The sequence below is a fragment of the Emydura macquarii genome, unplaced genomic scaffold, assembly GCF_026122565.2.
Source record: "Emydura macquarii macquarii isolate MOO-44397 ecotype Brisbane River unplaced genomic scaffold, CSIRO-AGI_Emac_v2 contig_2422, whole genome shotgun sequence".
In the NCBI taxonomy this organism is placed as follows: domain Eukaryota; kingdom Metazoa; phylum Chordata; order Testudines; family Chelidae; genus Emydura; species Emydura macquarii.
The window spans coordinates 15,178,371-15,202,663 of NW_027132559.1; the positions used below are offsets into that span (position 1 = coordinate 15,178,371).

General features: G+C 40.2%; 1 protein-coding gene across 1 annotated transcript in view; it reads left to right on the forward strand.

Annotated features, from left to right (window-relative positions):
• Positions 1-19,049, forward strand: part of COLQ (collagen like tail subunit of asymmetric acetylcholinesterase) — a 65,072-nt gene extending 46,023 nt beyond the window's left edge. Inside the window, exons 10-17 of the mRNA XM_067561642.1 lie at positions 1,067-1,102; positions 2,330-2,410; positions 8,333-8,429; positions 10,941-11,080; positions 14,817-14,936; positions 15,867-15,987; positions 16,978-17,080; positions 18,980-19,049. Of these exons, the coding sequence (XP_067417743.1) occupies positions 1,067-1,102; positions 2,330-2,410; positions 8,333-8,429; positions 10,941-11,080; positions 14,817-14,936; positions 15,867-15,987; positions 16,978-17,080; positions 18,980-19,049 (768 nt within the window). The remainder of the gene's footprint in view (positions 1-1,066; positions 1,103-2,329; positions 2,411-8,332; positions 8,430-10,940; positions 11,081-14,816; positions 14,937-15,866; positions 15,988-16,977; positions 17,081-18,979) is intronic.
• The last annotated feature ends 5,244 nt before the right edge of the window (positions 19,050-24,293 follow it).

Genomic DNA, 24,293 nt, shown 5'->3' on the forward strand with positions numbered 1-24,293 from the left:
CCTCCTTGTAACAACCTTTTATGTACTTGAAAATTGTTATCATGTTCCCCCTCAGTCTTCACTTCTCCATACTACAGAAACCCAATATTTTCAATCTTCCCTCATAGGTCATATTTTCTAGACCTTTAATAATTATTGTTGCTCTTCTCTGGACCGTCTCCAATTTGTCCACATCTTGTGGCTCCCAGAAATGGACACAATACTCCAGTTGAGGCCTAATCAGCGTGAAGTAGAGCAGAAGAATTACTTCTTGTGTCTTGCTTACAACACTCCTGCTAATACATTCCAGAATGATGTTTGCTTTTTTTTGCAACAGTGTTACACTGCTGACTTGTATTTAGCTTGTGATCCACTATGACCCCCAGAACTCTTTTTGCAGTACTCTTCCCTAGGGAGTCATTTCCCATTTTGTTTGTGTGCAACTGATTGTGCCTTCCTAAGTGGAGTACTTTGCATTTGTCCTTATTGAATCTCATCCTCTTTACTTCAATCCGTTTCTCCAGTTTGTCCAGATCATTTTGAATTTTAATCCTATCCTCCAAAGCACTTGCAACCCCTTTCAGCTTGGTATCAGCCACAAACTTTATAAGTGTTCTCTCTATGCCATTATCTAAATCATAGATGAAGATATTGAACAGAACCAGGCCCAGAACTGATCCCTGTGGGACCCCCCTCGATATACCCTTCCAACTTGACTGTAAACCATGGATAACTACTCTCTGGGAGTGGTTTGCCAACCAGTTATAAACCCACCTTATCATAGCTCCGTGTAGGTGGTATTTCCCTAGTTTGTTTATGAGAAGGTAATGCGAGACAGTATCCTCCACATATGTGACTTTCCAGGGATTTTTCCATCCTTAAGCTGCTGTGGCACAAGAAAGGCTGCTGCCTGTTTATAGTGAAAATGTGTCTGGACATGCCAGGCTACTTGTGCTCTGTAAAAAACAAAACAATCAAACAAACTAATACATTGTCTCCTTTGGATTATATCAAAACAAAAACGGATGCTATTCTGTCAAAGATCACTCAGCATGTTTTTGATTACTCTTGTTTTTTTGCTTTACAGGGGTATATAGGGTTCCCTGGAATGCTGGGACAGAAAGTAAGTAAACATTATATAAGGTTGCCTTAGAAATTTGAGTAAATATCCACATAGACACTTGGTTCAATGAGTGGTCAGTAGCATCGAAGTTCCAGAACCATGGGTCTTGGTCACAGGGTGCCAATGAATTGAAAGTTTCATTTTAATGAGATAACCAGTATTTTGCATTCATTGAACCAAATCCCACAGTCTTTTTATTTTAGGTGAAGACTGCAGATTTTAGCTCAGTAGAGTTATTTTTTTCATTTCTCTTTTCAGCAATTTTTGTTTGATCACAAACTTGCCTCCACTTAAAGTTTCCAAACTCTTGTCTGTGACTTTATAACCTATCCAATTGCACTGTATATTAGCATGGTGTTATTAAACATCTCTATTAAACTATATTCTGATTCCGAATGATATTCTTATAAATAGCAGGGCTTACCCTGACCAGTTTTGGTACCTCCATTCATCATGAACTAGACAACTTATTATCATTCAGTTTTAAAGATCATTTTATGGGCAGAATCCTTAAAGGAAGGTCTATTTGTAACAATCATAATCACAGGTTTTGTCTGAAGGGGATAAACTATATTCTGAGAATGATATTCTTATAAATAGCAGCTTACCCTGACCAGTTTTGGTACCTCCATTCATCATGAACTAGACAACTTATTATCATTCAGTTTTAAAGATCATTTTACGGGCAGAATCCTTAAAGGAAGGTCTATTTGTAACAATCATAATCACATTTTGTCAGCAAAACTAGGTTAAGAAAATTCCGGCTACTTCTGAAGGGGATAGCAGAGGAGAAAACTGGTCACCTTTCTTATTAATAGAAATTATATTGCTTACGGATCCTTGCAGCAAAATTAGATAATTCTAAATGTGTCAAAGAGAGGGTTGTTAGTCAAGTTGTCTGCATAACCCCATGCCTGTTAACCTGTTTCTGATTTCCCCAGTTGGCTTCCTCTTTAAATGAGGAACCTTTCTGAGGGATTTGGGGTAAAAAATAAGTAAGAGGATTTTTTAAGTCTTTTTTTTTTTTTTTTAAGTGTTTGAGTATAACCGTGAACTGGCAATATATCTTACAATGGTATTCTTTAAGGGCCAGATTGTGCACATAGAGTAATAGTGTAAATTGAAAGTACTGAATTACCTGCTGGGTTGTATAAGACATGTATTACCATTTTAATACATATTTCTGGACTTAAATACTGTTTCCTTTCCCTCCCACCCCCCACTAAGGGAGAAATGGGTCCAAAGGGAGAACCTGGAGTGACAGGGCACAGAGGACCTATTGGAAGACCAGGAAAACGAGGCAAACAAGTAGGGACCCTATGTTTTCTCTTTACAAGTTTTCTGGGATTTGAGTGGTTGTGATGAGTGACTAGATCTTCCATCACTTCCTGCACCTGTATTTTGTGACATTGATGCTCTCAACTTTTTGTGCATAGAAATAGAAATGATTTTAAATATATTCAGGTGTGTATGAGGGGGAAGGGTGCGTGAGCAAGAGTGCACACGCATGTGTGTGCATACAATGAGTGTTCTACCTATGTAGGAGTTCCAGCCTGGCCAGTCATACATTCAGAATTTGAAGGTCAAAGATCAGACTCTATGTTGTTTGGAATGTAATTTTTCCTAGATTGATAACAAGATTTTGGTTTAGCGTAACTTTAGGCAGGGCTGTGATCTCCCTTCCGAATGCCAATAGCATGGCCGGGATGTGGTTCTTACAACTGCTGTCCTCCATACCCTGTCCTCAGTGGTATTTCCTTGTCTGAGCTGGCAGCTAGGAGATCTCCATTATGTCTAGACTCAATTCAGGGCCCAGTTCTCTGGTTCCATTGAGTTACAGTCAGCACAGGACAGGACCCGAAGTGCTGGGAGCAACAGTGGTTCCAAAAATCTTTGTGGCTCCCCAATGCTGAGGGTGGCTTGGAGTCAGCGCTGCTCTAATTTTCTCCCAGATGTCAATAGCCCAAGAGACTGTTATGGCAGTCAGGGATACCCACCATGTATGTTGCTGCCATTGGGGGCTATGAAGAGGGATGGCACTAGATTTTCAGGCTAAGCTGTCTCAGTTGGCCAGATAACTTGGCTTTATGGACCTTTTGGGGCACTGGAGAAGGCATAGTGGAGGCCAGCATCTGGTCCGTCCCCCCCCCAAACTAACTTTCTCACCCACGTGGAGTTGGGGTGCCACTGCACATGATCAGTACATCCCTAACATCCACCCTCAGCCGCAGAGTGGGGCAGAGTTCATTGGCTGTGGTGCAAACACTATGCAGTATCCCATTTCCTCCCTAAGGAAAGGTGTAGAGTTTTGGAAGTCACAAGGGTCCAGAGCTGGTCTTTAACCTTGGTACATATTTCTTTCTATCCCTATGAAGCATTGCCACTTGGATTAAGTACTGTGTGAGGGACTGTAAACAATGAGTAATGCTATATGGCAATGTACAGACTTGGGGAACGAGTGCAGCAGAGTGCAAGGACTGACACTGGCAGCTTTATTGTACATGGTGTGGAAGGATGGATATAGCGCACACTAAGTAAATATGCAGATAGTAAAATCTGGATGGTATTGGAGCCATCACTGAAAACAGCTATCCAGTGGTGCAAAATTAGAAATCGGTGCGGGAAATAGCAACATTACACTTAACCTGGAACAAATACATTGAGGGAGGCAATGCTAGTGGTTCGATAATGTAATGCCTGGTATGCTATACTCGGAGTACAAATCTCAGCAGGACCTAAATGCACTTTTAGTGGCTCAGTAGTGCATTGGACTTCGAGAGCTGGGAGGGCATTCAAAGGTTGTGAGTTTGAGTGCTACCACAGTTGCACTTCTAGTTCCTTCCTCATTAGTATAGAGGTGCATATCTCTGTCTGTTGTGTAAGAGGCCAGAGTTTGATTCCCTGATGGGGGAAACTGTAGTTTTTGAGGGCAGAATAGATGATAACCACAGTGGTCCTCTCTGACCTTTTAATCTATGAATGAATATAAAATACAAATAACAAGTCAGAGGTAGAAAGCTGGGAGGCAGTAATGCTGGAGTAAATGGGGGCTCTGGGTTTGTATATCCAGGTGTCACGTCAGGCAGCAGGTGATAATCTGTCTCCATATGGCTCTGGCAAGGTCGCCACACCTAGAATACCATGTACATCCTGGGCACCACAGGCCAGAAATATATCAACAGATGAAAGGAGTTGAGTGAAGAGCAAGAAAAATGGTTAGGGGCTGGAGGAATTGATTTACAAGGGGAAGATTAAATATGTTCAGCTTGGCTAAACGGTGACAAGAGTTGCACCACCTCAACTGAGAGAAACTGCTTTTGTGCACTGGAAGAGAGCCATCTGGCACTCTAATAGAGTAGATTAATAATTGTGGGCTAACAAGAACCATTGGTCTGCACTTCAAAAACACAGTAACATAATCTATTCCTAGTCTGTGCCGTATTTTAAGCACTAAGTATGCATCCAGTGCCACTTTAGACTCCAATCCTGCAATTGGATCCACGTGGGCAGACTTTTGTGTCCAGACACAGCCTCCTTGAGTTCAAATGGGCTTTGCAGGGGCGTGTCTGTCCATACAGATCGGATTGCAGGGGCCTGGGAGGTTACCAAACTTCAGTGTAAAGAAAGGAAGCTGTTATAAAACATTCTTACTGTCTCTTCCTCTCTGTGGAGTAGATACTGAGGTCACATTGATTAATCATCCTGGGTATGTGTATGGAACCAGTACTACATCACAGTACTACATACAAAGGGTAAATCCATTGCACTCTGAAAATGGTGACAGAGGGCACGTAGCAACTTTTTAAATAAAAATGATTGAAATCTGGTACAGATAAACCAGATGAAATAATATTATAGTAACTAGTTCTTATTTTGGGTTCAAAATAATTATATTTATAGTACTAACATGTTCAAGTTCTTTGGGATTAGGTGTAAAAGCTGATAATTGTATGTAGAAGTTGATGCAAGCTTCTCCAATACAAGTTGTTTAGATTTCTCCAAGTAATTAAAAGTATAACATTAATGACTAACTCAGAAGAGCTAATATGCATCACCAGTTGCTTTTTTAGTGTATGTTTCGTCATTGCTTTCTTTACAGTCTGAACCAATTTTAAACAAGAATATTTACATACAGTTGCAGGAGCTCCAGCAGCTCCTTTGTAGAAGCTTATATCCAATGGCCGGTTGAAGGTATCTTATTTGCAAGATGGTTACACCCAGCACTGAAAATCTGAGTCACTGGCCTGATTTGCTAGTAGTGCAATGTCATCAGCAAATAGTCCAGGTGAGACACCACCTTACCATGTGGGAAATTTTTATATATCAGTTTTTTGCAGGGTTAATCATAAAAATAGATCACAAACCAAGTGCAGAATATCCAAAATAGGTCTGTCACATGACATGGAGAGAAGAATTTTGCCCTTTCAGATGTGAATTTTTAAAAGTTGCTATGTGCCCCCTGACATCTTTCTTAGACTATGTCAATTTGTCCCACCAGAAGGAACAGGCCCAGAGGTTGCTCTCTGATGCCTAACTAGAGAGAAGGCACAGTGCTCACAGCTCTGCCTTAATACTTTGAGTTGCAGTAATTTTTGGCCGTACAAAAGGCCCAGTTATTGATCTTGGGAGCTTTGTCACATTAAGTGGTATCTTATCAATAAGTAATCCCATTGATTTATGGGAGTATTTCTGGTGTAAAGTACCATTCAGCATGATTAAGGGTACTTTAATCTGGCCCTAAATTAGGAGTCAAAATCCCACATTTGGACATTAACATCCAAGTACCTCTCTGGGAGTCTAAATGTCAATTTGAGCACCCAAGATTGAAAATTGGGTTTCCTTTTTTGTTGTTGATCAGATAAGTTGATATTCTTTTTTGCTTTCTCTTTTTTTTAAAAAAATCAAAAACAAAAACCTTAAAATGTTATTTTAAGGCTTTCCTGGCCTGGTTGTTATATGTGTTGCTTGTGTTAAATGGGAAATCTGTATTTAAATAGCTATTTGTTAAACAGAGAAGATAGTTTTCACCCACGCAGAGCCGTTTCCTGTCTCCAGAAACAGCTGACATCCCTGTATAAATGCTTGCATAGCAGCTAAATTAAGAAAGTGTTACTTCCAGTTCCATTCTGAGATCCATCTTGATGATCTCATTGGCTTCTTCAGCTCTGTGCTGAGTCTTCAGGGGCATATCCATTCTGAAAAGATAGGCAGACTGTGGAACTCATAAGTCACAGCCTCGCCGCTTCCAAACTGACACAAAAAAGGCCGTTTCCTCAGCTTTGCTGCATGGAAATTGACACTAAGTAGCCAGCCCAGGATTTCAGTGTTGACAAGGTAGAATGCCTTATATCAGTCATCATGAGCAAATATTGTTACTTGGTAAAAAGCCCTTCTAGAGGGCTGGTTCCCTGATGCTGAGAAGATTAATTTTTTTCTTTGCGAAGAGCTTTCCCAAGTGCTGTAGCGCGTCATGAAAAGAAACAACACAAAAGACATTCTATTGTAAATTATTGTCCTGGTTTGCTCAATCTGCATCAAACTAGGAGTGTTCGTTGATTGTTCATCCAGTGTGTTGCACATGGAAATCCAGAACCTTTCAAACAGTACAGTATATGACAGTTTATTTCCTCTGTCTCGTATTCATTTTGTGGGGGAGGAAGGTTTCTTAGTAAGTCTCTTGGTTGCGCCTCAATTTTTTATTCTTGTGTTCTGCCAGTTTTGTTCACTCATTGCATAATGTGAGTAATTATTGCCCATCATCATGAATATTCACATGGATACTAAGGTTCATTGGTGAAACAGATTATTTAAATAAGGCAAAATATTACATTAATTCTGGATGGGCTGTGGCTGCAGATAATCAGGCTCAATTGAAATACTGCAGATGACATTTAAAGTTATCCATGGGATACAGAGTATTATATAACACAAAATTATTTTAGTATACATGGCTATGTGTACTCTCCATTACTCTGAAACAAGACGTGCAGTGGCCCGTCGTTATCTTCTGAACGCATGTTACCCTAGAATTACACCACCTCAGTGGAATTCATCACCTTTGGGATTAAAGGAAAGTTAATACAGTATATACAGTTTTTACCATGCAAAATGGTGTGTCTTGCTGCATCAAGGTCAAACCAGTTATGTAAACGGTGGACTTCACCATGGAATTCTGGATCAGTTTAAAAAGAGAAAGAGAGAGAGAAATGTAAACCTCACATACTGTACAGATAGCAAGATAAATATAATTATTTTATAAACAAGTACCATCATATTAAATTCAGAAACCTTTCTAGTAGGAGACAGGATAGCTGGGCAAATTGGTTTTAATCTATTTTTCTAATTGCATTTCTTTTTGTTTTTTGAAGGAAGTATTAAAATCTGCATGGGTGATTTTAAAGCTTATGAAAGAGGCAGCACTAGCTAGAGACAGGCAAAGACCTGGCAGATGCTATGCAGTCCCAGGGCTAAATTTTCAAATGGGTCTAAGTAAAAGTCAATGGGACTTGGGCTCCTAAATGCTTCGATTAGTTGTATAAATGAGACTTAGGCTCCTAAGTCATTTAGTGGCTTTTGAAAAAATTAACCCTAGCACAAAAAGTGACAATAAAAAATGACATATTTATTGCGTCTCCTGGATTCCAGATCAGAGTTGCTCCATTTACAGGTGAAAAGAATTTTGTTTCTGCCAGCCTTGAAAACTCAGCCTAGGATCAAAAATCAAGCTTCCCCCTTCTTGTGCATCATCCCCAGTTCTAAAAGTTCTGCAAGACAACCCCACTGTCAGCAAATTATGCCCTCTTCAGTCACCTCAGCACAAGCCCAGCCGCAAAGAATTTGCATGGGTATTTCTTGGAATTTGGTAAATGATTCTGTAGATGATGCACAATGAGCAGGAGAATCCAGTTTATTCTGCGTTGCCTCCTGCAGGGCTAACAGGAGTAAAAAGCGGTAAAAACTAATTTGAGTTGCTCACATCAGCAGATAGGACTCTGATTATGCACAGAGAACAGATCTATTGAGAAAGACGGTGCCATTTTTACATAGTCTAGTCTCAAAGCAGAATCACAATATGGACTCTCCTCATTCATGTGTGAGAATAAGGTATATTTCCTTTTTCAGTATCTACATGCATGGTAGGGACGAAGTGCACGATGAATGTGTATCTGCTTTGTTTACATTAAATGTAGCAGATACTAATTTGCTGTGTGGATATTTTTCCTATGCTAGGGACAAAAGGGAGATATTGGACCTGCTGGAATTATGGGTCCACCTGGCAGGCCTGGTCCTTTGGGTCAACCAGGTCCACCAGGACCTTCAGTATCAGGTAAGAGGGGCCACCCTTAGCAGTCATCTTCCCCATCTTCCCTCCCTCACTCCCTCTCCTAGCCTGTATCATGTTGTTAAACAAGTCTAGGTACAGAAAATTCCATGACATTTTGGTTATTCAGCCATAAGCTCCTGGCTTGAAGAAGAAACTTCCCCCGTGGGCAGATTATTTCATAATGGCCGCTATGCTGGTTCTACTCCTTCCTCTGAAGCATCTGTTAAGATCGCTAATATTTAAATAAAAACAGGCCCATAAGATTCCCTAAAGACCCTTGATTGTTAATATCAGCAGTTGCTGCCTCAGTATCGGCTTTTACGTTGTCGCACATGCCAGCCCACCAACGGTAATTGCGGGCATCAGGGCAGAACAGACAATGGCCCCCCTAGAAAGGGATGGCTGAGGTCTGAGGTGGGCTTCTGTCGGAAGTTTTTCCTGATTTATTATGTGCCATGCAGGTTCCCGGGTGGCTGAGGAGATGGTATCTGCTACTCAGCATCCTGGGTCCCTGGGACTCCCCAGGTTGATTATGATGAACCCGGGAAGCTGAGTAGCAGATACTGCCGCCTCAGCCTGCCCGGGAACCTGCATGGTGCAAATTACATAAACTCAGCTCAGGGGAGGGGCGAAGAATGGGAGCGGCGGAGGCCTCGGGGAAGGGGATGTGTGGAGGAGAGAAGGATACGTATCCATCTTCCCATCTGCCTGGGCCCTTTAAATCACTGTGCCCCTGGGCAATTACTCCCTTTGTCCCTCCCTTTGGCAGGCCTGCTCACATGTCTAGCTTTCTTCATCTCCAAAGAGAAACAAAGCTGCCTAGGATTTGTGTGAATTTGTATAATTTTCTGTAATAAGATTACATCCTCCCTCTCCCTATTCTCTGTCTGCATCTCTGCAATACACACAAAATGCAGATCGCACAGAGGCATTTGCAGACACGTGAGAGAGAGTTCTTATCCTAAAACCCCATCCTGTGGTGATGGGCTTGAGAAAGAGGAAGAGCTATGGCAGCCTTGGAGGACTATTGAGTCTTCATAGTAGATCAGGGGTTCTCAAACTGGGGGTCGGGACCCCTCAAGGGGTCATGAGGTTATAATGGGGGGTTGCGAGCTGTCAGCTCCCATGCATGCCATGGCTGCAGCTGTCAGCCCCAGGCATGGCAGACAGCAGAGCCCTTCAGAGCTGGGTGGCCGGAGAGCAGCAGCTGCTGGCCGAGTGCTCTGAAGGCAGCCCCAGCCCCAGCAGCAGCGCAGAAGAAAGGGTGGCATGGAAGGGGTCATCACTTTATTGGGGGGGTCTCACAGCCTGATATATTTTCAAAGGGGGTCCCAGGAAAAAAAAAGGTTCAGAACCCCTGTAGTAGATCATGTGGGACTAGAGCCCTCTCCTCCTTCTCATCAAAATGTTTCAGCTTACAAAGCAAGATGGCGCCATCTAATCACCTGGTGCAGGCTCACTCTGCACTGCTGTGCAAACAAGAAGAATATCAACTACAAACTGATGCCACAGTACTAGCTGAGAGGAGGTGGTGAGAGGAGATGGGATAAGATGAAAAGGATTCTCTATTTCTCATGTGTGCTGCAAATGCCTCTGCATTCTGTGTGTATTGCAGAGCTGCAGACAGAAGTTGGGGGAGGGAGGAAGAATCTTATTACTGAAAATTATACAAATTCAAGAATATGAATTCACTCAAATCCTAGGCAGATTTCTGTTTCTTTGGAGATGATGAAAGCTAGACATGTGGGACAATACAGAAGCTGATACTGAGGCGGCAATAGTTGATATTAACAGGCATGTTTTTCCCTAATGATTTTATAATGAAGCATAAAAAAGGGTCTTAATTATTTTTTACAAAAACAAATGGCTGGAAACCAATAACGTCTCAGACAGGCGCCAGCTATTTGTGCTGCCGCTCACCTGCTCAGTTTTCTCTTTTTCCTTGTCTCCTCTTGGCTTATTCAGTGGGCAAGAGTTACCTTCTGTGGAGTGGATTGGAAATGGTACACTTATGGGGCTGGTTGTTGTTTTCATATAGTTGATGTCCCCCAACGAGAAACACCTAAGCGTAGACTAAATAAGCTGGAAAATTTCAAAGCAACATTTATTTTCTCCACACTGCTGGGAAGGCAACCAAAATCTTGAGATTAATTTTAAAGGTTCTGCTCCACCTGTAGAAACCCACACATATCAAATTTGCTTAATTCCAAACCGTTTTTGTCCAATAATTTGAGTTGTTATTCTAAAACCCCATCCTGTGATGATGTCCTGCCTCATACTGTTAATACAGGCGCTCTTAAGACCTACTCCCACAGAGCAATGAGTTCCCTGAAATCTCAGAGAAGTCTCTGGGAGATAACAACACTCCACGCCCCACAGCACCCAGACCTTAGACAGATGTGAATTCCTCTTACTGGTATTATGTAGTCCGCATTCAGCTGTTTCCTTCTGAGGCTGGGTTTGTGTGCTGTACAGTAACCACATAACATGACAATCTGGTATTTTGCTTCCTAGGACAACTAGCAATAGGACCAAAAGGGGAAAAAGGGTATCCAGGACCTCCAGGGAGATGTCTCTGCAAACCCCCGCAAAATGTGAATATCCCACCATATGAGGAATCCTTGACTGGACACAGCTATCCAAAAGTCCCTGCGGTAAGGCGGCTTGTTAGGAGGTTAAGTAAATGATATTTAAGTACTTTGATTTAAAAGGCACCGTGTTAGCTAAATTTCTGGAGCTAAGGAGGAACTTGTCTAAATGTCATCTATGTGCTTCAGGGTTTCATTTCTAGTATACGAAACCTTGGGAGTCAGTCTAGGTGAGGGAACTATATCCTATAACAAGCTCCAAGACTTGGTGTGATTGGCACTGCTGACTGTCTTGAAATAACATTGTCTTGGGTATGTCATATAGCACTTTTCTAGCACTCCTTATTTTGGGATTGAAGACATTTGCTCTTATCTCAGTATATTTTGAGGTTGCTTTGATTATTGTCACTCAGTTTGAATATTTTAGTGGGTGCTGGATGAAATTTTGCTTAATTTTCTGTGTTAAATGGAGATTTGGGCATTGAACACAGGGATCAAACATATGGCATGCATATAATAGACACCAGGACCTTCTTCTCACACAATGCAGGCCTCTTCGACTTGCGCTAATAAAAGATCTCCATTAGCTGTCAGTAGTAATAATGCTTGTCTAATCCTCTTTGTAGAACAGCCACCAAATATAAAGATAACTATGAATGAACACTTTTGCAGGTCAGATTCTGCAAATGGAAATATACATACTAGCATGGTAACTACTCTGTAACACATAATATTGTGATATACATGTTACAGATCACATTTTAATCTCTAATTTTTATGACTGTATCTTTAAAAGCCAGTTGTAGGAAGCAATTCATTGCTGGCAGGGAGTTATGTTAGATGACTGAGGACTTTTCCATCTCTGATTTCTATGACTCTATAAAAGCTGTTACTATATTTTCCTTCAGCTGGAGCCTGCCGTCTTGGAGTCTGTGAATACTAGCACTTTGCTATATCAGCATTGAGAGAGCCACTTCTCTGCTGCTCTACAGAGCATCATTTGCTGCTGTACACAGTGGAGTGTTATATGGTGATATCTTTTAGTTACTGAATGGTAGTGAATGAGGAAGGGAAATGGGTCGCTCTGTTAACCCTCAAATCTGTTACATATTTTTAGAAAAACGTGGAGGCATGTGGGTGTGTAGAGCACACAATCCATACACTTATAGTTTTATTCTTTAAAAGTGGGTCACTTGAACCCGATCCTTTGCAAGATCAGGTATTAGTTACATATGCTGCCCACCTGGTCAGCTTTAGTTTGCATCTGTGCATTACATTACCAAAAGCCCGATTGTTTTTAACTACGAAGGAGGTTTTCTGGAACTCACTAAGGGACTTTCTGAGCTAGAAGAGCAAAGCTCTGAGGCATCCTGAGTCCAACAGCTGGCCTAAGTGCTGTAGCTGGAGATGCATTGGGAGGAGGGGAAAGGAGGAAGTAAACATCACTGCAGCTCTAGGGCTGAAGTAGTTTCCATGTTGTTAATGGTCACCTCTGCAAGGGGAAGAGAGGAAGGTAGGATCTGCTGCTACACCAATCTCCTCAACAGCTTCCCTTGCTCACTGGTATGCTGGAAACAACTGCAGAGCTGAGCTCTTCTCTGTGCAGGAGCCACCTTCTCTCTGGCTCCCCAAAACCCTGCCTCCTCTCCCAGCTGCACTGCTTCTGACGTCTGGGGACACTCCATAGTTGAGGAGGCATAAGTCCTGATAGTTTTAATGGGGGCTACCTGGCCAAAACCCCATACACCGACCTGAAATGTACCTTGATATCAAATTAGACACAACAGTCATGGTGTATGCTACATCTTCCTCTTTTTAACTGGCACATGTGAGAAGTGGGGGTGTGGTATTACCTATCCATCACACACTGGTGCATACCTCCATATGTCATATCTTATACATTATGAATTATTTATACTTAGCATACATATATCGTACATGGCATGCACTATACTCATCCCTCCCCCTCTTCCCACTTCTTGCACTGTTTGATATTTGATATTTAAATATGCTAATCGGAGCATAAACACCTGTAGTGCAAAAACAGCTTTTTCCACTTAGCTCTACTTGGCTCTTATTGCTAATAATCAAAATGTGATCTCAGTTCTGCCAGTTAGTCATTCCTCAAGGAGGCAATCTTGGAAGCCATGTACATTCATGACATCATAGCCTAATAAAACTGGGTTGTTGTTGGTTGCAACCCACCACCTGCTGAGCAGAGCTCCCTCCTTGGCAATTCTACTCGCTTACTCGATTTAACCTTGCTCCCTTGAGTGTTAAGAATTTGGTTTTAAGCTTGCACTTATATTTCTCCTCTTCAAGCCATCTCTGTGCACCATTGGAGCCCTCTTATATCCCCTAACGACAATTCCATGCTGAAATATCCATAAAAGACCAGGAGAGACACCTCAGTGCCTTGATTGCTGGATTTTATTTTGAGCATTCTAATCAAAGCCAAATAATTCAGTAGACACCGACTTACATTTTCAACTAATCATTCCTTTTTCAGCATGTCACAAACCCAGTATCCTGAGTGGCTTCTCCATTCTTGGAGCTCTCTGTTGGCTTTGTGTAAAGGAACACCTTGAGTTTTTCATTTAATTCATCATGATTTAGTCTTGTTCTCAGTAACTGTGGTTCATTTTAATTTTTTAGATCTTTTGTAATTTTAAGGCTATTAAGGGTTTAAATCTGAAGTTGTTGAGAAGATGAAACTACCATTTGATTTCAACTAAGTTAGAGCCTCTGCATTAGGCCTTCATCTTTTAACTATGAATACTTTACAATTGCAGAATCAACTCTTGGTGGGGGGAGGGAGATTCTAGTCCTCATTGTCTTCATTCATTTGAACTGAAGGCATTTTTCTTCAATGCTACTTTTAATGGCATTGAGATTTGTTAGGGGCCCTGGGATATTGTCATGCTATGTAAAAATTAATTACCCTTGATTTTTTAAACAGAACTAATTCTGTTTATCTTAGTGGAAATCAGGCTCAGACATTATATTACTAAATCCACTTTCTTCAGATACATTCCATTTACTTTTTCTTAATTTAAAAATGTTTTGAATCCTACTAAAATTAATTTGATTAAACTACTAAAGGGAGAGATTACAGCTTAATGCCTCTTGCTGCCAAATTTCAATGACTCAGACATAAAAGAATTTGGGAAGGGAGCAACTCATTCTATTTCTCCTAGATTTGAACTAATTTTTCTATTCAATTAAAGAATTTGCTTTTGGATAGAAACACACACACATAAAAAAGTACAGATTTCAGTGCCAGTGAAGTCTGAACAAAGTAATAAAAGCTAAGTAGGGACTCTAGTGATGAAATTCATTATTTTTTTGCAATGAATGTGCATGAAGAAATGTGGGTACACTCAATGCACCCACAAAAAACCCTTTTGTATGCATCTGTTTTGTAATTGCTCCTGCAAATACCCATATCTTCATATGAGCTTTTGCATAGGCAATGACTTGCACAGGCATTGTTGTGGGAATAGCTGTCATACTGAGTTTTGAAAATTTGGCCCATGGAAATTTAAGTATGTAGGCACCACTAGCTCTTTAAAACTCATCTCTCTTAACTATTGCTTAACTATTTGATGACCTAGAAGTGCACAGGTTTAAGTTTCAGCATAGTATTAGGAATGTAGTGCTGCTTTTGGGATCAATCTATTTAACCATTTTTCTGTTTGATTATCAACATATGTAGAGATGTTTGTCAACCCTGCAAACTACACTGCATGACTGAAATGCTATTTGAAAGGGTCCTCAGTTCTTTCCTTTTCCTGTGTCCCAGATTTTTGTAGTGAACAATCAGGAAGAGTTGGACCGGCTGAACACTGAAAATGCCTTAGCCTTTCGAAGAGATCAGAGATCTCTGTATTTCAAAGATACCATTGGATGGCTTCCAATCCAGGTAAAAATATCATGATTGTCTCAGAAGGCATCTGATTTCATGAAGATTTAGGTTCCTTTTTAAAACAAGATTTGTGCTTTTGAACTTTGTATCACATAAAGAAAAATTAAAACCAAAGAAAATGCTCATTTTTTCCAGTGTTTGAGCATCCAATTATTTTCTGTAGAAATTTCTCCTAAAAAGTGGAGTGCTGACAGAACTGAGTACAATTCTTGTCTTGTTTACAGGTGTCTTAGCTATTGGAGGTATTAACTTGTCATTGGTTCCAGGTTTTGGAAACCTCCCTGTGAATCTGGCTCAACTGGTGAACAAACCAGGTTCAGTTTTGTGCATTAGGGTGGCAGAGAGGTTTTGTGTTTGACCCACACAAGGCAAAACTTAACAGATTTGCTCGAGTGTTTGGCTCCTGTACAAAACCATAACTCATGAGAAGATGTGCAAAAGAAAAGTTTTGTATAAATACCTGCAAACCAAAACAACTGAGTTGCACACAGCTGCAAGGGTTTGAACCAAAGTTCACGGAAGTGAACAGAAAAATGCCTATTGACTTCTGTGTGAAACCCATGTAGGGCACACTTTGAAGTAACAGGCACTGAAATACCTGGTTACAATGTAAAGCAGTTCACAGAGGTTCCGCTGTACAGACACTTCCTGAAAAATGTCTTAACCTCACTCTTGGAGGTGGGCCCAAACCAAGACCTTCAAACATTCACTAAACCTTGAAGAAGTTTAGATCTAGATCCTAGGCTCCCAACTGACTCAATAGTGGGCCCAGACCAAATCCTGGAAACCCCCCGACTTTAAGAAAGATCACATTTGGATCCAAACTATGTGGCTTGTACCCATCTCTGTCACCCACTTCACCTTTTTAATGATGACAAGGAGGCTTATAGTTCAGTTCTAGTAATTGTCATGTGTTTATTTGGATAGCTTACCCCTTTCTATCCTGTGGATTACCCTGTAGAGGATGGCAGTACCTGTGGAGATGGCATCATCCAGGATGGGGAAGAATGTGATGATGGCAATACTATTGTGACAGATGACTGTATAAGTAAGTTACATCTATTCAGTGTTATTTCTTTCTTTATACTACATGCAAGTGCATTAGATTTTCCTAAAATAAACAAACTAATGTAAATCACATGTGCAGTCCATAACATTTTATGTGGGACCTTTAGGCAACTGTTTGCAAATTGAACATGGATGTTGAAAAGGAAGGTATGGTAGCTGCATTATGAGCAGATTCATCAAGAAAATTGGGCATGCAAGTTGCTATAAACACTAGGCAAAATAATAACTTGTATGTATTGTATCTTGTCCCAAAGGATCTCAAATGTGCTTTTCACACCTATTTCCCAAATAGGAATCACCTGTGAGTTAGAACATGACAGATCTATTTTCAAGGGCCTGATCTTGTAATTGTTTTACATTCAGAACTTCCATGGAAATCCACTGGGATTTTGAGCGCAAGACAGTGCCTTACTAGTGCATTGCACAATCATTTAGAACAGGAAGTGGAGATGGTTGCTCTAACCAACTGAGGCTATAGGTAAGGATTTTAGGTAGGCAAGATCTAATTACCCAGCTGGTAATTTGGCCAGGATATTGAGACACAAGTGTTCCTATTTATGCTAGAAGGGATTAATAATGGGCCAGATCCTTGTCCCACTGAGCTCAATTGCAATTTTGCCATTGACTTCAATGGAATCAGATTTTGGCTCAATATGTTCACTTCTAGGTCTACCCAGGACCGGTTCATGCCAAGTAAACTTAGCTTTCATTTTGCTGTTCACTGAAAGCAAAGGCCAAATGATAGCATACCAATATGGAGCAAAACCTTCAGAACTACTTCTAGCATTCACCACTCCATCCCTTCCCCAGATATAGAGCAGCTCTTTCTGAGTGGGCAGTCTTTCTATGATGCTAGTTGGATTCCCTGGTTCATGTTGTACCCTTAATAGTATGGTTCTGATTGTCTTTCCTCCATCCTTTACTTGATTGTCTCAGTTGTGAAGATGCCCTTTTCTTGCATGTTCATTAGGATGCCATCGTGCTTACTGTGGAGATGGCTACCGACGCGAGGGAGTAGAAGATTGTGATGGAAAAGATTTTGGATATTTGACATGTAAAACATATCTCCCTGGGTATGGACAAACCCATCTTCATTTTAGTTTTTGGCTGAGCACTAAAAACGAAAGATTATCACGAGAATGTATTTCACTAAAGCATGTGTGCTTATTAAAGCATGAATTGGAAATGATGTATATTTGTAGTCTAACTGTATTATATTGACTGTTAAGGCTAAGTTCTACCCTCAGCTACATGCATGTGATTCATACTGTGGTTAATGAGAGTTGGACATACATGCTGTATATATGGGCATAATTACCCTTAATCTTGTAAATATATCCTGGAGAATCTCAGTTTTCCTGCTTTTCTGTTGTTATCATTAGACTAGTTTTCATAACATTTTCAAGAGTAGGTAAGACCAGAATTTCTACTATAAAAATAAGGACACCATTATTTACATCATAAGAAAAGGGTAGGGGGAAAGGCACATGTCCAATTTCATCCTTTACATGTCCCCTATAATGGGAAAGAGCCAGGTTTGTGGGTTGACAGCCTGGGATGCCTTTGTTTCTGAACCAGTCAGTCATATATTAGTGCAGCATTTTCAAAGACCAGAACTATCTGCAAAAAATATTAAACAACAAATGCAAAGCTGTAATTCTGCCTGGCAGCATACTTCATTGTAACATCTGTTTATTGTTGATTGCCTTGTCTGCATTTGTGTAAGTGGCTTCCTCTGGTCAGCATTTTACCTCCAATAGCCTTACCTCTATCTCGCTGTCAGGTATTATTACTATCTAGCAGGAAACATTTAATTTGTAAATGAAATTATCTGCAGAGTCCTCATAGTTTGTGAAACAATAATGTGCTAATTGACAGGGATAAGAAACCACAGGACATTTCTGCAAACTGCCTGTTGTGTTAATCCTCATAGTGCAATTGCTGGAACAGTCACAGAGTAAGAGGCTGCAGGGCTTGATAGCATCTATTGCTTAGGCCAACATTTACAAAAGTGACTAGTTATTTGGCCTGAATTTTAGGTGACAACTTGATATGTCTTCAAGGGGTCTGGTTTTCAGAATGTGTTGAGCAACTCCCTTCTAAAAATCAGTCCCCCTTTAATTGTCTTAAGCTAGGTACCTAAAAATGGAGACACTGAAAATCACTAGTCAGTTATGAGAAACCTCAGCTTCAATGTATGCCTAGATTGCAAAAAGTCATTTAAATCATCTTTTTAAAAAACCCTCATCAAAATTGCATTTGTATAAAAATCTCGGGGTCAGATCCTTAGCTTGCATAAATCATCACAGCTCAATTGAAATCAAAAGATCTATGACAATTTCCCCTGCCTCCTGCACACACACGTGATATCATAATAATATTTGGCCCCATATATAGTGTTTTTCACCAGATATCTCAAAGTGTTTCACCATGATGTATGTATCATTATCCCTATTTCACAGAAATGGATAATTGAGACATGGAAGATAAGGGTCTGATCTAAATCAATAGAAAGACATTCATTGACTCAGTGATTTTGGACTAGGCCCTATGAGATTTACCTAAGATTACAAAATTAATTTATGAAGGAAGTAGGATTAGAAAAATTCCCATTGACTTCAATAGGGCCCAGATTTTATCCTCGTCTATATTGGACTATGCTGGATCCACATCAGTGGCAGTGATGAATGACATAGAGTATAGCTAGAAATTATACCTCTGTTTTTCTGTCAGATGTATTGGTAGTTGGTACTTCCTGATGTTATATTTATGTGAATGGACTTGATTCCGCCAGAAAGCTACTGCCAGAGCCCATGTACAATGTGCTGGAAATTAGGATACTAAAGGACTCTAGCAAATTAGGCACCACCAATCCATATACAATATTTTGTAAATTTATAAAGGAAAAAAAAATGCATGAATGGTCAAATTTTTCATACATTGCAACTGATGCACATTCTCTTTTATCTTAGATCTTATGGAAAATTACGATGCACTTCTTATTGTTACATTGACTCTACACAGTGTCGGTATTTCACATGAGGAAAAATGGAGGTGGGTAGCATCCCACATGTAACAGATACACCAGGTGCTACACTATCATCAATCCGAGAAGGACTGGGAAATCTATAAAACCTCTATGTGGAAAAAACAAATATGCTGCTGATGGCTCTTTGAGATGTGTTTTTTTTTAAAATAAGTCTGACTGGAAGAAAATAGGACCACTGCATCCTGTCTTAACAGAAAAATGTCAAACAGTGTTTGCCAATAAGACTTGTGTTTCACATGGCTGCCTATGGGAACTGCTCTTTGTCAGAAGCACTAGACTAAACCACTGGAAAACTGAATTTCACTAAACTGGAATATTGTGTAACAAAACAACAATACCTCGACTTAGTACTGTTAGACCTAAATACAAACTCTTCAGGGTTTTTGTTTTTAGACTTTCTCAGCATAAACACAAGGCATATCCTGGATGCGGTGTTTATAGAGACTATTTACGCTTTTACTACAATGCGAACTTTGTATGCATTGTATCCGCATGAATTCTAGTTTCAGTGACTACAAATTAACTTCTGAATCCTCACAGGTGGATTCAGTCCAGTAGGTGTTTTTAAGGACAGCAAATCAGGGAAAGGAACTGATTAACTTTATGGACAGTTTATACAGTAAATAAGACATTAAGGTATGTGTGTGTATATACTAAATATGCAAGTGACTCATACAGGGCCCACAGTTGTTGAACATGAAGGCCAAACTGGATGGACAAACTGTGGAATGGCCAGGAAATGTGGTCTCCTGGGAGGAGATCAGACTATAAAAGAAGACAAAAATGTAACACAATTCATTTTCTTACCCTTTGTCAAGCTGACTGTATTATATGTTATTACTGATCCCACTCAGATTGGAATGGTTTAGATTTAGAGCATCCTAGGATTACATAAAAATGATTGTGAAAATTACAGTGTGGCTATTTAGTTGTTGACTTTCACTTTGGTTTTTACACCAGGAGTCATTACTTTCCCCTTTCTTTCTCTCTGATCTTAATCAATTATTTGGTCAAGTTCTACACTCCAGATTTCCTGTCCTATTCATTGCTGTCTGTTTCTACTCTTGTCAAGCGTTCAGTACTATTGAATATACTCATTTTCATATCACTATAGGACTAATCTCATAATAGTGTGTTAATAGCTTTTCCTTCAGTCTATATGCTGTGTAGATTATATATATTTTTATTTTTCAGAAAAGTTGGTCAAATGATATGTGAAATCCAATAGCATTCAGGGTAATTTATGTATTTGTTTACTAGTAGGTGTTTAAAGAGCAAATTTTATGTGTGAAGAACATTGAGGATGCTACATGAAAATGTAACACAAGTTTGCAATCAAAGCAAGTGCTACATACAATGACATGTGGAATTCAGGGTTATAAGCCTCATAGTAAGTCATCATTTTCATATGGGCCACTTATTTCTGCTTTGTGATAAATCCTGTATGTGAACATTTGAAATGCATGAGTTACATGTACCAGTGATAGCACTGCAACAGCTGTCATATATACAGTTACTTCTGTAAAGGTTAAATAAAGGAGGATGCTATGTTACAATAATACATTAAAACAACCAACAAATATATACATCTTTTACCACATGTGTAGAAGACTTGGCTTTAATTCTGCATGTCCATAATAATATTGGAATCCACTGGTATAAAAATAAAGGCAGTTAATTTACTCTCTATGGCTCTCTCTTACCTGCATTATTTATCCTGTTATGAGGCAAGTCCGATATTGTTCGCAAGTCCAACTGATTGATCGTATGATTGTCTTTCTTTTCTTTCTTCTTTCCATTTTTTTAAGCAGAGGCATTAATAAATTACCATCATTTAGTTAGATTTTGTGTGTTCTGTACATTTCCAATACTGTGGAAGAACAGCTACTTAACCTTCATTTAAGCAAGCTCCATTCTGGTACAAGCTGAAGGTGTAAGCTACAGCAATATCATAGTAACGCTGGCCATATGTTCCTATGGTGAGGCACACTGCAGAAGGAGTGCAGTGCTAGAAATTATCCCCAGCACAGTACTGGGGCCTCTGATAGGACCTATTCCTTTATAGAATTTCACAGGTGAAACTTCTGTAGCAACCTTTGATCCATATTAACTATTTTCTGCTTAAAGAGACTTCTAAACATCTATAATGGCAGGCCCTTCCTTTATCTAAGTTTGTGCTCTTTTGTTTTTGGCCCCGTCGTCCTTTTGAACAGTTGTATGACATCCACCTTTTCTATATTCCTTAAAGAACACAGTTCATACCTCAGTCATATTCTTTCCCCTGCACGCTCACCTCTCTTTTTCCAGTGAATTCATCTCTATTTCTTCTAACCACGCCATGCTGCTGCAATTTCTGAGATACTCTACAATCCCAATGGCCCTTCTCCTTTAGTTTTTTAATAGCTTTTCTGCAATATACAACACCCAAAAAACGTATGTTAATAGAATGTTATGGTTGCAAAGCCGAGCACTCGGAAGTTAGGAAATGCCAGAATTAAGGTTGCCCATGCTGTGATCATGTAGTATGTGATCATGTAATTAAAGTCTTATCATAATGCATACACACAAGAGAGCCAAATTAAGGTTGCATGGTTAGCCTTAATACTGGCATTTCCTAACTTTTGATGCGTGACTTCAAAAATGTAATGCTCTTTTAACATAGTTTTGAAAATATAATTTCCTATTAAAAACCACTTTTTCATGTAGAACAACATGGACTGCTCAATTCAGAACATCAACAGGGTCTGGATTTTAGTGCCACAGCACAGACCTCTACCACTTGAGTAACTGGTAGCAACAGCAGGCTGCTATATATAGGCCAACTACTAAAAGGGGATGAGACACACATTTTGCCAGTGGGTTTTGCAGCTAGTTGCTGACAGCAGAGGGCTGCATAGAAACTCTGGACTCCTGGGTTCAATTTCAGGTCCGAGAGAGTATACTCTACTTGTTATACTGTAGACCCTTCAGCCTGCCCCATCCCCTGCTCTCCTATCAACTCCTCTGCTTCTATCCTCCACTTCTGCTTTCCTCCCCCTCAGCTCCTATCCAACCCCTTCCTTTGACCCAGCTGCTGCCCCCTTCACCACTGCTCCTATCCACCCCCTGCTCCTGCCTTCCTTCCCCCCTGTACATAACCAATCCCAACCTCACCCCAGCTTCTGCTGCCCTCTCTCCCCTGCTGCACATATATATTCCGCTTCCCCTGGTCACCCTCATCTTCAGGCTCTTGCAGCCTCCCAGTTCTTCCCCTGCCTACCCTCCCCATCCTGCATTCAAATCAGGCCACTTCCTTTTCACAGTCTGGATGCCAGCATTGAGCACACAGAAAAGACAGTCTCCTTCCTCTCATTTCCTGTGCCTGGCATCACAGCAGTCATGAGCAGCAATTGCAGTAAAAGTTCTGTTCCACCCCTATAGCCCTGGGTTTATGCATGCTCAGTGTAGATGGAATCTTCAGAGAATTTAGCTGCCAAACTCTAACAAGTCTCTACTAAGCATGTGAAAACTGAGATTTTTCTAGAGGCTTGTGTTTTGGCCATAGTTAGGTAAATTTTCACAGGGACTGCAAAATACTCATGCCTGACTCCTGGACAAATGACTTCTTGCCAAATTCCAAGCCCTTATGCCACATGATGGGGGCACTGAACCTTCTCAATGAAATGGTTGTGAGACTGTTTTTAACATGGGCCAAACAATATATTTTTCTTGACTATTATTCCCAGTGGAACTGTTTTAGCTGAAACTTTAAAAAAGAAATCAGCTTGAGGCAGATGCCAACCATGGGAAATTTTAGTCCAAATGGCTACAGTTTGTCAAAGTTATAAGCAACTGTAAAGCGGGTCTTGCAATCTATTTTAGACATGTGCTTCTGGATAAGATGGTTTATGATTGGCTAAAGCAGACAATAAGCCTATTCTTTTAGACATTCCAGATAGTGTAGGACACGGAAAATTAGTGGTATAGTCCTATTGTACTGCTTTGACAGCCATCAGATGAAATACAAGTGCATTTTTTTATTAAAAAATTGGATGAGGTATGAACAGTACCTTCTCAACCAATGTATCTGCTCCCGGTACTTTTTAGGGTCTTATCTGCTGCAACAGCTGCTTCTCTAATGCTCCAAACACACACATTGCCTCACATCTCCCTTCAGGCCATTCAAAATGCAACTACTAAACATGTCTTCCTTGCTCTTCAATTTGACATATAGTTTCCCTCTTTGACCACTTCCAGGTGCTCCCAACCACTGTTGCATCAGATTTAAGTTTCTTATCATCACCTTCAAAGCTCTACATAACGCTGCCTCCCCACATTGCTCCCAGCCTCATTTGCCCATTGGTCTCTCAAAGCAATCACCTCTGTGCCTTCTTCTACATGGTTCCTTATGTATAATACAACATTTGTGAGCTCATCTGCAATGCTTCTAATCTATCCATGTTTACAGACCCATTTCTGCTGCACTGCTTACAGTGACTCAAATTGACATACATATAAATCATCTATAGTTCGCCTAGTGTTCTTCCCATTCCTTTTTCCTCTGACCTCTTTCTATGTCTCTGCCCTTAGCGTGGGCTGTCGTTCTTGAGCGTTTGGAAAGCACCTAACATTTAGTGGGTGTTACCATAAGTGAATGAATAATAATATAGACTATGAAAATCCCTGTTTAGCACCTGCTACAAGTAAAGCAATAATTATGGCACCACAGTACCACAGCCATGCAGATACTGTGGTGAGGGGCATGATGTGAAAACCGAGAGAGAGAGAGACCAATACTTTGTTGTATTTCTTAGACGTGTATCGTTTACCAACAACCATTTCTAGAGTGTATGCGATGTGCATATCTTAAAGAGGTTACTCAAAGTAGGGGGCATTCTAGTTCATAAAGGTAGAAATATATTTTTAACTGACTTTCAAGCTCCTTCTTTAACATGTGAACTTTGACATTGCCATTTTCAAGCGTCATATACTGCAAAGTAATTGTCAGTCCCTAAAAATCATTCTACTAAGTGGAAGACACTGAGTAATGGGTTACTGAACTCTGCTGTGGGTAACGTATGTTGCGGGCAGGAAGATGAAGAGACTCAGACAAATGGTGAATGTAAAACTATTGTCAATAATTCAGTGTTGAAGATCTGTTGTCTATTAAATCCACTAGGGACTATATACTTTACAAACAGCCTGAGCACAGCCAGACCAAATAACTTAAATCTGGGAAATCCCCTTTTCTCCACAAA